Source organism: Hydractinia symbiolongicarpus, chromosome 4 (genome assembly GCF_029227915.1).
Source record: "Hydractinia symbiolongicarpus strain clone_291-10 chromosome 4, HSymV2.1, whole genome shotgun sequence".
Classification (NCBI taxonomy): Eukaryota; Metazoa; Cnidaria; class Hydrozoa; order Anthoathecata; family Hydractiniidae; genus Hydractinia; species Hydractinia symbiolongicarpus.
The window spans coordinates 5,277,026-5,289,924 of record NC_079878.1 but is presented as its reverse complement, the minus strand read 5'-3'; the positions used below and the strand labels follow the sequence as shown (position 1 = coordinate 5,289,924).

Sequence of the window (12,899 nt, the reverse complement as noted above, 5' to 3'; positions counted from 1 at the left end):
CAGCCGTATCTTAGGTAGTTAGGCAGGTATCTGAACGCCTCCCTATGTTAGGTTTGTAAAATTCAGGCATACATTTAAATACTGACATAAAAACTTTTTTTACCAGTTTTTAAACCAGTTTCTAATTTTTTTTCTAAAAAAAGAAATATTGCAGTTAAAGTAAAAAATGCTGTACTTACATAATGATATCTGCGAATACAATCAGAAACATATAAAAAGAAATATAATATAATATAAAGAACAATATCAATCCTTGCTACAAATAACCTTAACTCTGAGTATATAGAAGACAAAACGATTCTTATATAAAAACACAAAAAAGAAAGAGAAAGTAAGGATCTGAAAGAGTTAATTCTATATATTTTAATAGAATTATAACTCTATGTTCAATTTCGAAACAACTTTGTCATGAGAAAAACAGAAGAGTAACATTTAATATTCCCTTATTTCATCTGTAAAAACATACAACCAACAGAAATAAATTCATCTCTGTAAAGGATTTTTTTACAGATCATTTCTACAAGGACTGTTTGTTTTCAAACAAAAAAAATGTAACACTATTTTTCAAAAGAACATTCACAACAAAACATTACAAAGTAAATAACAACTGATAAATGGAAAATTAAATGAATATTTAATACTAAAACAGCAAGATCACAGCCTATAGTGAAATAATGAAAGTTTTAACAAAATTAAAAGACTCCAGTTTTTCTATTGTATTAAGCTTTAGCAAGGTGTAATGCACAAACAAACAAAAACAGATTTAGAGGTGACTTCACCAGAATAGACTGAAAAATTTTTATATTAAAAGAGATAAGTTTTCCCTGAGTTTAAGGAGGTCCTAAAGTTCTATACTTTCTTGTTTAAATTTTTTCTGTTTTAGATAAATAGTGAAATAGCCTTCAAAATGTTTGTTTGCAACTTGTTATAAGGAACAGTTCTTGACTAAAAAGTTCCATAAAAATTAGCACCTTTTTTCCCCTGATTGTCTGCCTAAACTTTGATAAATAATATTAATGAATAAAAAGGAACTCAAAATGATTGTAGCCGAAACGATGGAAGTCATCATTTTTCACACTTTCAATCCAAAATAAACCAATATTTTTTTTGTACAAAATATAAAATTTAAGTTATTCTAACCGTAATATGAAAGAGAAAACTACATTATTCAAACCATCTCGATACTATTGTCACTGAGGAAAAGAACTGTGTCTTATGTAGACCTAGTCGCATACAATGTTGACTCAATACAAAAGAAATTTGCATTGTTGTCCAAAGTGAAAATAACATACCTTATTTTCTGCTTTAGCATCAATACTTTCTTGTATTTTGGATACCCTGAAAAACAAGGTGCTAAATGATTCCTTCTTGACTATGGCTATTCCTTATAAGGACAATACTATCAAAGAAAGACAATTTCTTTCAAATTCAATCATTTTTTAAATTCTTTTTGGAATAAATGCTTTATTTCTAAATCAAACACAAACAATAATTTACAGTCTTTTCATATTAAAACCACGTATTGTGAACTTGTCAATGTTCACAACGAACTTAGGATCTTAGGTTATTTGGTTACATCCGCAACTTCAATCGGTGATAATTCTGGCTGATGTCAGTGCAGCACATTTTCTCGATTTCATGGGTCTTGCTGCCGCATTAATTGTTTAAAAATTCGGACACCGTACAAACAACAACTGCCCCACCCACCATATACATATGTATAGGAAGAACTTATGGCTGCAAAGCATTTGTCAGGGGATGCTGTGTTTTCCATTTTTTTTAAAAAAAAATACGCCCACGATTGTAGTTCTTTTTAAAACTATTGTATTGCATATTTGACATAAAAACTATTTTTTTTATATCGTTTACTTTCCACACATGTGCAACATCATTTTATTTAATCTAGGTTTAATCTGAATTACTGTATCAAATCGGCATTTCATATTTATGAAAAATAGACATCTACTTTGCTTTTTAACATAGGAATCTGTGAAAGGGGTATCGCATCTATAAATACAAGCTTACAAAGGACAAAGGTTAACAGAAACAGTGTTATAGATTAGAAATCTTGATTAGAAGTAAGCAGAAAATAGAATTTTTATGATCAACCTCTTTTTAAATGAGTAAATGGTGACAAATCCTTTTTATATTAATTTCTTGACTTTTCTAGATTTCCTTGGTATGGGTGCAGCACCTTTTCACAGAATACTACGGCAATATAATTTTTTTTGAGATATATCCATACTGAATCTTAATTCTATTTATTTCTGTACATTCATGACCAAGACATATCTACTTCATTTTTTCCACATTAAACAAACCACGAGTACAAATTTCTACAATATTACATTTAATTTGAAACTCTCTTTTTTCATAAAATTATAATAATTATTAATAAACTAACTTCACAACACCTGTTAAGAGATGCAATATACATTTTGCAAAACAATGAAAAAAAATGCATGTGTAGGAGGGTGAAACAATCTTGTATTGTTCTTTTACAAAGTGAAGTTTCCCAGACATGATTCATATGATATTGCTTAATAAAAGCAAAATATGCTAATTAAACGGTAACCACTCCCAAAGGAAATGCAAAGTTATATCCAAGAAGAAGATAAAAGTTAGTTTCTATAATAACAACCCTATTTTGTGTTCAAATTGGCAGTCGGATTATTACTTTGTGGTAAGGATACACGAAGCAATAATGTGCGTGGTATGTACGACTAGTACAAGTTATATTAAGTCATATTGCAAAATTATATTTCACATCAAAAATTTTTTTCTGACAATTTGTAATAAGATTTTAATGTCAAGAACAATGAGAAAGGTTTTTTGTTGTCTGGTGTTAGGGTTGAAAGTTAAGTATACATATGTAAGCAAAAAATAATCCCACCATCTCAGCATAGCTGAATGTGATGAAGCTTGAAATGCATAATAAGATCTGATTTTATTAAATTTCACTCTAAATAAATGTCTTCTGTAGATTTTTGAATAGACTGATTTCGGCATTTTTCTTCGAAACACCTGAAATAATAATAAAAGATAAAAAGTAAATTTATGGAAGATTTTAACTATTGCAACATTAATATAAAATGTACACGTGACAAAAACAGAAACACAATTATAATGACACACAACAGAACCTGTGTCACTGATTTTAAATTGAAGAGAAGGCTAGGCTTAATTAACCATTTGCTTGTTGTAACCTGAGAAAATTAAAAGGAATTAGATCAACGAAAAAAAAATTTGATCAACTTCGCAACTTAAAACGAATTATACCAAAGAATAAGATGTTTTTATGCAAAATACTACTCAGAAATCAGGGTAATTAAATAAAAATTAAATACCTGTGGCATCATTTGTACAATGGGGAACAGGAAATAGGAAATTATAGCTCGAAAATCAAGAATAAGAAAATGTGATGTGAGAAGGAACATCAATATTTCTAGAGTTGCCAATTATTTCAATGTGATAAAATATTATACAATATTTCCAGAATTAACCAGATTCCCCAGAGATTAGGAGAAGCCCCCAACTTCCACTTCAGTGCAAGAAAAAAAATTTTACAGCATTTAAAAAGACATAATCTATCCACTAACATCTAAAATACAACATACACACTTACTCTTCCATCTTCCAACACTTTAACGTCACCATTATCCAAATCAAAAAAAGCTACTTTAGATTCATTCTAAACAAATGATACGAAAAAAAAGCTTATAAGATTATTATGTACAAAAAGTGGTGGCTTAGGGGTAGAACATTGTTTTAGGAACTAAGGCTTCCTGGTTCAAATAATTTTCATGGCGATTAACATGGTACTGCTTCCAGCTTTATTGGTTTTAAAATTATTTCAACGGTCCTCTCCTTGTAGTGCCTTGTATATTTTGACTTCATAAAGCATGGGGTATAGCCTTAAGAGTGTAAAAGGATAAGGAAAAAAAGTACAAGGAGCTGTGAATTATTAAGAACACCTATAATATTATTTATTTATGCTATAAGATCATTTACAAATTTTACTTCCAACCTCATTTAGTTAAAATTAATAAGAAAACGTTTATATACCTCCTGCAATGCACCATATTGAGTAACTGGAGGAGGGTGCATGGGTGAGTCCTCAGGTAGAGAAGCATCCTGTAAATAAAAAAAGAACATTTTACATTTAAAAAGAAGTACAAGTAACTTTTATGCTTGTTACACAATGTTTTAATGATTTTGACCAAAATATAACTCATCCATGTGTTCGAAATCTTTATTCTTCTCAGAAGTTTTTCGGGAAAGTGTTATTATCAAGGATGTGCTACCCCAGCCAATTCAGGCCATTTAATGTTAAAAGTTATGTATAGAATCAACTTCTGTATGCTGCTTTTTATCTTTTGAGATCAGAAAGCAAAGATTATCTATTATACATTTTTTTTGATAGGACACTTTTAGAACTTACAAAAAAGTTGGTCATGTCAATACGACAAGTTAACTTGTTTAAGAAATGAAGTAAACAATTTTTACGAGCAAGACTGAAGTAAAAGTTCAAAAGGATTTAGAGTAATTATTTGACAGATTTCTTACACATATAAATTATAGAAACCTAATTTGCAATGATATGCAACAGTTATTTGTTTGTTATTTTTTTTTTCATTTCTTTTAGAGGACTGCATCATTACATATTCAAGTTTTTAACAAAAATGTTTGTACGTAGGTCAAGACGGCAATAACAAAAACAAACATAAAAAGAAATCTGAAAGGCAGGTTTAGTTTGACAATGTCAAAGATGTCCAGTTATTCTGTCAAAAGAATACCTTGTAAAAGCGCACGGTTGAACCACAAAGATCCACCCAATAAGTGTTCCAATACTCTTTCTAGATGGAAAAATGGTTTTCACAAATAATAAACAAATTCATAATAAATAAAAATAATTTGTGATAGTTTAGAACAAGTGAAAAACAAAATCGTACCTTGACTTTTTTTCCATTTGAAACAAGCTCACAACAGTTTAGATAACCCCACTAGAAGTCAAGTAAGTGGACAAATTAGTTTATTTATAACTTGGTATAACTCGCCTATTTTTTAAAGGAGCAATAGCATTAAATCTATATTGGTTAGGATCTATACACACAAATATTCTGGAGAATTCTCCCCCCTCAGTTTTTCAAGAGTCAAGCCAACATCTTAGTAACTTTCATCATGTTTTGTGGCTTTCTTCACATTTCCTGATTTGTGTTTTTTGTGCTATGCTTGTTTGTTTACATATCTACAAGCAAGCCATTGACTAGCTTTTACACACAATAAAAAAGAAGCATAAAAGCATGTTCAGTAAATTCAAACCAAATTTATCTCATTTTGTTTGTTCTGTTTTTTAAAAAAACAACATAGCAGTAAATACGCCTGGTTTTATCATTATAGTAAATTTTCTCCTTGGAAAGACGTAAAATGCAGCTACACATGAATCGATTGATTCTCGATTACCTGAATCACTATTAAGATCAAAAACAATTTTAATTTATGCCAAATTTAACTGACAAGTACCACCTATCACCTATAATCACAAAAATAGTGACATTGTATCTTTAGGAGAAAAAACGAAATGATTCTTATCTTGATATATTGACACCACAGGTGGAGAGCAGGGTGTTACAAACACATGGATGAATAAAGCATGCCAGTAACATAAAGAATCTACTCACATGTATAAAATTTAAATCAACCAATTCATCATCCTCCTCTGGAAGTGGCAGCTAAAAAATCAAACCAGAGAGTTAACTATAATAAAAAAGACATTTGATAGTGTGTGTCAAGGGAAATGGGTGTAGCCCAAATAAAACAAAATGATAGGCAAATTTTCTAGAAAAGCAAAGATTTACACAAACGAAATTAAGATTTATTCACTAAAGTATTAATGTACTTCTAAATAACTTTGAAAAAAATTTTTTAAACTTCTATAAAGCAAAATATATTTTTGCAAAGTTTTTCTTAAAAGTTATTTACAACAAAGCCCCTATGTAAAGTTTCATTAAATAATGTTCTGTTCATGTGTTTTTTTATCAATAATTTCACACAAGTCTGTTTTCTACATGCAGTCACTTCTAAAGTTTACTCCCATGACAAAAAAGCTTATTTAAATCGACTCTATGTTTGTTCAGCCTCTAAAACGTAAATTTCTTTTCATATAATTCGTATATAATAATAAATAGATATAAGATAAAATTTGTCTGTTTTTTGTTTAAGGTTAAAACAAATCTTGTGATAGCCTGATCAACTCTGTTGACACTTACAAAAACCTTCACTACTTCATTCTATATGAAATTCAGATTTTGCAAGCAATTATTGTGGATAAGTTTCCACAACTTTAAGGGAACTTATCTTGCAAAGTTGTAAGTCTGGGGAAAAACAGTTTTCTTAATTAGCATACTATGTGAGTTTATTTAGATCCAAAAATTTATAGGGGAAGTGGGGTGGTATGCTTTAAATCTCTTTTCAGCAACCATATATTAGATTTAAAACCTGAACCCTATAAATGCTTATTTAAACTTGACTTTTAAAGAAAGTAAAGTAATTAAATATGAACTGTGGATCAAATAATAGATCAAATTTAAAGGCAGAAAAGAGAACATTTTCCCACCAATCCATAACGTCTAATTCTCAAATTTATATTTCCTTGCTCTGTGACCCTAAAGTAAAAACAGTAAAACTCATTTAGGTCTGGGATGGCATATTTTCTTAATTGTTCTTAAGTTTGCAATAAGGACACACTTGGTGCAAAGGAATTTTTGTTAAGACCTAATACAGTCTAGATCAGATTGAAAAAGGGTTATTCAAATACCCTGTCCAACCCATGGTCGCATGGAAAATGGACGTTCAGCCAAGAGTGATGATGATTTGCCAGTGTTAATTTTGGCAGCACAATTGAATTATTTTTTACCTACACAGTGTGTACATAGCCTGCTTAAACCGAAATATTTATAACATCATGATTTAAGTTGCCACAGGTGTCTAGAGCTGCAGAAGTGGAAATACAAATTTTCTGGTCACAAGGACAAATAATTAATTCAATTATTATTATTTGGGCAAAGCCACACAGTTTGATAGGTTTAACAAAGCTTTGTGACTTATAACATTGTTCTTCCTAATCCGGCATTTTTTTGTAAAAAGAGATGGAGGAAACCATATGTGTTTGTTGTGAAATGTGATGATACTTGCAAAAGCTTTTACAACATATAGAAAGATATGTAAGGAAATAAAAATCCTGGTCTTGGATCGTGTGTTTCAATCAATAAAGGAAGATCCAGAAGGGGTGTTTAATGTAAATTTAACTAGTAAGCATTTTATTCTTGAGTGCTGCAAAAAATCCTTGTACTTTAAGGTGTATACACATTTTTAAATTTATTGATAATAATGTTTGATATATAAGATAAAGCAAGAATATCATTAAAGCCAACAATTGCAACAACATTTAACTAGGTATAAAAGCTCTATTCAAGAAATAATATCAATATAAACAAAAACTAACTTGTTTTGTTTTTTTAGCCTTCTTCTTCATTATCATTAAAATTATATCCTTTTAATTCTGCACAAATTTTAACAACTCTTTTCTGTGAAATATTTAAAAAGTATAAGCAATATGCAACATAAACAAACAAACTGTTATCATTTCAATGCAGAACAAACAAAGAGTTTTGAAATAATATTATGTTTTCACATGAGTTTTTTTTATTAGCTTGCAAAACCTTGAATGCAAAAGCAAGAGTAGAACCTTCATAAATAGTAGTGTAACGAAATGTAAGAATTTTAATACAAGGGAAAGTAGCAGTTGCACTAAAACAACCTTAATGATTTAATGATTCCTTTATTGCCTAAAATATACACATAAACTATTTTTAAGTAAAGATTAGCAGCACAATTCTTTAAAATGCATTTTGCTGATAAAAACCAGGTTCGATTTATAAGTTATATGACATTAAACAACATGAATTATACTTGCTGACAGTGGATTTAAGATGAAAATTAATGTGCACAAAACATTTAACACGCATATAAAACAAAATTTAAGGTAACTTAGAAAACAAACAAACAAACAAACAAAAAAATAAAATCTAAATTTACAACAAAATGCTAGAGTAAAATAATCTATGTTTATTAATTTTCATTTGCCTCACATATATCATACAATATTGAAGGTTGAATAAATAGATTTGTTAAATATAAGAAGGTAACATTATCAACTTTTCTTTAATTTGCATTAAAGTGGTTTTACTATTTTATCTACATACCTCTTTAGCAAAAGAGAATGCGGCAGATATATTTAACTTTATATCTGTCCATTCTTTATATCAACCACAGATTTTAAAACGTTTAAGCATTACAATGCAGCCACTATAAAGATGTTGCAGTAAATTTATCTTTGCTATTCTTCTTTCTCTGAGAGAAAAGGGAAAGCACTCTCTGTATAAATATTACATGCATTATGTCTGTCTGTGTGCAGGAAAAAAGTTGTTACAGAGACATTAAATATACAATGTATCGGTAACATCATGAAAGTAGAGGAAATATGCCTGCCAAACAAGGCAACTTTTTTACTTAGTGGGAGAAAAGCAATTATCTGGTGATGGTATACTACTATGAGACTTTGCTCACTATTAAAAGATTCTTAGAAATAAAACTTAAATTTAAGAAGAAGCGTGGAACCATTCTGTACCCTACATACATTTATCTGTTTCTTTGCCATTGAACTTGTGGCTGCTTATTCCTACTGTCTGTTTCTTATTTGTACTTTATATCATATAAGTGATAGCTATCCTCTTTTGCGACTTATACTTATTAGAAATTTAATTTGTTTTACTTTTGTTGAAAGAAATAATGACAATACTTTCTAAGTAAACAAATGAATAAAGAAAAAACCCTCCTAATGTGAAAGTCTTTAAGTAAACATTTTTACAACAAATAATGAACTGGCAGTAAAATAAATAGATTATATTAAAATATTATTCTTCGTATGACTTCCTTAATGATATCTAAAACTTTCATTACACATTTGAAAATATTGCTTATATTTTATATTAATATGCTAAAAAAAAAACTATATAGAATATTGCTCATATTCTCTAAACTACAAAAATAAACTATATAAAAGTAAACATTCGAACATATTAATCAAAATATGGTAATTGTAAAGTATACATTGCTTTATTCTTTCTAAGCAATTTTGATTTTTTGCAGTGTTACAGTCTTAACAACACAGATAAAATTAACATTTGCATGAGGAATATCTGAAATATACAAGTTAGAGAAAAATTAGGAAATCTGAGCTTCACTTTACATAGCAGCATACAAGAAACATTTATTGTTGCCTTACAACAGCAAAAGCAGTATATATACTATTATATCAATACAAAAACAATGTCTGTTACTGCCAAAGTGGATATTTTTATTTTCCTTTAATGTTACTAAAAATGTTCTATCTTATTTAAAAAACTTTTCAGATGTTTTGAAGTAATTTTGAAACCCTTATATCCCCTTATACGTCCGTCAAAAGCACATGGTCCTAAATTTTTTTCATCAGTTATATTACATTTTTTTTAGTATATGCACTGCTGACATCAGTAAAATACTTAAAAAGACCAATTTTTCTATTATTCTGTTGCATAAGTGGATTTTTCCATGGGCTTTATCGACTTTTATATAACAATAAGTTAGCCATCCTGAATTGTATTAAAGAAAAATAAAATTATCTAGGACTCGAACCCAAGTTTAAAAACACAAGAAATGGCCACACCTGATACAGAACACTTAAAAGTATTTTTATAGTTTAATGGAACTATTCCAGTGTAACTTTTGTGCTGAATAATGATGATAATGCCATATCAAGAAGCTAATGTGAGGATAATTGAAAACATGCAATGTCTACAGTTGCTTTTCATTGAACATGAAACTTACCATAACTGTTGCACACACCTTATATAAGTAACAATTTGCCTAAAAATGGTTGATGACATCATCAACTCTAGGAAAATGTCAAACATTTCCTAAAATTTGAGATTCGTAAATGCTTGGAGTTTAGTTGCACTAATAGGATAAACAAAAAATAATGTACTGGCACACTGCTTTAAAAAACATTTATTTTTTGTGGAAATTTTCTGTTTATAGTTGCTTTTATACTTTATTTTTACAGTTGCCAAAGTACTAACCTGAGCACTAAAGGTTGCTTAACAAATTACACTCCAGCACTAGTTCCTTGGTTGGTTAAAAAAGTGTACACTAAAGCGTTGCAATAAAGATGCTGTCATGTTTGAAATACACTGTATCTGGGTGAAACAACAATAACAATATACTTACATCATTTATGTCATCAAATAGAAGCTCATTGATATCATCCATTGTTCTGTCATGCTTCTAACCTTATTTCAGTTCTCTAAAGCACAAAATTTAATAAATATTTTCAATAGCATTATTATTTTATTCCACTATAAGTACATCCATTTCCCATCTAAATCTGGCATCCACCCAACTTCACAATTGGTTAAATAGTACAGTGCAGAACTATTCAGATAAAACTTATACCTTTATTTATGTGCCTGAATGTGTACTTTGTATTCCTGTGACCTCAAAACGTCAAGCACATGTGTGTGCACTATTTTCAAACCTCATTATCACTTCAATTAATTCCTACTTCAAAATTGAAGAAATAAAGAGCAAGAGGATATGAACCACACCTGTGATTTATCGTACTTTAAAAAGACATGTTTCTACGTTATGGACTGCTTCATAACACAATGCAGAGACAACACCTGCTCCTCACCTCAACGCTCAACGTTATTGCAATGTTGCTGAATTACTCTTTTGAAGACTCTTTTGAAAATGCTAAATATGCAGGGGAAGGCACAAGGTCAGGAATAAATACCTTTGAAATTAACAGCATAGATTTTTATGTGCAGTATTTTTGTGCACGTTGGATAAAGGTACAAACCAGGTGTACACTTGCAAGCACTCGAGTAATTTTTAAAGCCCTAGATGAAGTAATTTATCTAGATTTACCAAATACAAAATAAAATGTAAGATACATTTTTAAGTCAAGTTTTTAAAATCAACCTATAAAATTCATTTTGTAGCGTGCATCCCTTGAAATAATTTTCAGAGACTCGTCAGACAAAATTTCCGCCACATTTCGTCAGACAAAACGTCAGATAGATTTCCGTCTTGGTCGAAAACTTTTTGTCTCAGATTTATTGAATAGTCTTGGTCCTTTTAACCCACGAGCAAACCTATTCATAGCCAACCTGACTACCTAGCTAATTCACCGACTCCTGACTTAGTTAAAAAAACTACGTAGACATAAATCTCTTTGGCCTGGCCCCTTCGTTGTTGGTAACCAGGTCTTACACAAGAAATCTAGCCATGCGGTTCTTAACTAATGCGGAGGTGAACGCCGACGGAGCACAGATGAATTAAGTCTGCAAAACTGCACTTACAGGTGGAACAGACATTTTATCGTGGATTTAATTGTAGATAATTTCTTCATTTGACAAAGCAATTGGAAACCATAGCAGGTCCGAATTTAATGGATTTTCTTTATGCCCCAAGTGTTATTCAAACAATTTTAAAAACGAAACCCATGTGCGGTAAAAAACATTTGTTTGCATAAAATTTGTTAAAATGTAGCTGAACATTTCGAATGAATTTTATTTAAGCCACATGGATAAAGATTTTTTGTAATTTGAAAACGAAGCATATTTTTGCCTATTTGCTTGTGATGACCGATGGCAATTGCCGACGCTAATTTCGATGGCTGGCATGTGCTTTTTACGTGTGAATGTCCATTTAATATATTCTTGGATAATTTTTTTACTATTATTAGACACCCCATTTAATATATTCTTGGATAATTTTTTTACTATTATTAGACACCCCATTTAATATATTCTTGGATAATTTTTTTACTATTATTAGACACCCTAAAACAATTTCAAAACGACGTGAAATGCTGAAACAATTTATTCTGTGGGAAAAGATACATATCTTTTCACAATTAGCGCAGCCATATTTACATTTACTGCAAGTGGAGCAAGTTAGACTTTAAAATCCCCTTCATGGAAGTGAAGCATACAGAAAGCAATAAAATAGACTGGCTTTACAATTTACTTTGAGATATTTCTGCTTATTTTTACAAGGTCTAGGGGTTTAAGATTTATTACGGGTGCCCCCCAAATGTAAACAAAAACAGAATAGGCAATAAATCTTTCAAAAGAGACTCTCCTTCTTAGTATCTTTCATATATATGCTTTGTTCCAAAGAACAGACAGGTCAAAGTACATCTTGCACCACTTGTGAGAAAATTAAATATAGCTTCGCTTACTTCTAAAAAGCATATTTCTAATTTCTGAAGCACTCTTTTTTCCTGAAAATAGTATCTTGTATAGCTGCTAGCTGGTAAGAACTATCCTCAGCATAATATTAAAAAATATTATAATAATAAAAATAATAATAATAATAAACTTACTAAACATTAGACAATCTCACAAGTGAAGCTGGAAAATCGAAAGTGAAACTGCATGAAAAGGGCGTATTTCGATTTATCGACTGCAATTTAAAAAATAACTCTTAATAATTATCAGGATTTTTTAAGGTGAATCTTCTTTGTAGCTAGCTATATACCTACTATTTAATTATAACATTTTGGCAATCGTTGAAAGTTAAAAGAAGAAAATATTTTTACTGGAAAGCAAACAACTTGTTTTTTCTCGGAATGAAAAATGATTCTTTATTTTTGAAAGAAAAAAAACCCTGCCCAGGACCTTTAAATTTCACCGATTTCATTGGTCATACTTTTCAAAATATAAATCCAGCTTCTGATTTAGGATTCCTTGCGGGACACTTGGCCATATTTGTATTTTGCCGAATAGCTGTACTTT

The 12,899-nt window shown here is 29.9% G+C and overlaps 2 protein-coding genes across 6 annotated transcripts in view; one reads left to right on the top strand and one right to left on the bottom strand.

The window, feature by feature from the left end:
- Positions 1–219: 219 nt before the first annotated feature.
- On the bottom strand, positions 220–12,711 carry LOC130640896 (uncharacterized). Of its 4 annotated transcripts, XM_057447490.1 has the most exons (10): positions 12,647–12,711; positions 12,488–12,567; positions 10,327–10,402; positions 5,682–5,732; positions 4,953–5,003; positions 4,797–4,856; positions 4,066–4,134; positions 3,626–3,691; positions 2,894–3,024; positions 1,198–1,338 (listed from the first exon to the last, which is right to left on the bottom strand). In XM_057447490.1, the coding sequence occupies exons 3-10, from the start codon at positions 10,366–10,368 to the stop codon at positions 1,245–1,247; spliced, it is 564 nt and encodes a 187-aa protein (XP_057303473.1). In that variant the 5' UTR covers positions 10,369–10,402; positions 12,488–12,567; positions 12,647–12,711; the 3' UTR covers positions 1,198–1,244. The 4 variants fall into 4 exon arrangements, with proteins under 4 accessions (XP_057303475.1, XP_057303473.1, XP_057303474.1 ...); XM_057447491.1 differs by lacking the exons at positions 12,488–12,567; positions 12,647–12,711 and adding an exon at positions 10,892–10,999; XM_057447492.1 differs by lacking the exons at positions 10,327–10,402; positions 12,488–12,567; positions 12,647–12,711 and adding an exon at positions 7,505–7,601 and having other exon boundaries at positions 220–1,338.
- The window catches only part of LOC130640892 (uncharacterized), a 28,249-nt gene continuing 16,172 nt past the window's right edge, over positions 823–12,899 (top strand). For both annotated transcript variants that reach the window (XM_057447486.1, XM_057447483.1), the window contains exon 1: positions 823–835. The gene's annotated coding sequence lies outside the window, so the exon portion shown is untranslated. The remainder of the gene's footprint in view (positions 836–12,899) is intronic.

What these genes read in the sequence shown, in the direction of transcription:
- LOC130640896 (XM_057447490.1), bottom strand. Translation starts at nt 10,368, where the DNA reads ATGGATGATATCAATGAGCTTCTATTTGATGACATAAATGAT. An exon ending in CAACCGTGCGCTTTTACAAG is followed by an intron (nt 4,135 to 4,796) that starts GTATTCTTTTGA and finishes TTTTATTTACAG; the next exon opens with GATGCTTCTCTACCTGAGGA. An exon ending in CATTCAGCTATGCTGAGATG is followed by an intron (nt 1,339 to 2,893) that starts GTGGGATTATTT and finishes CTTGTTTTTCAG; the next exon opens with GGTATCCAAAATACAAGAAA.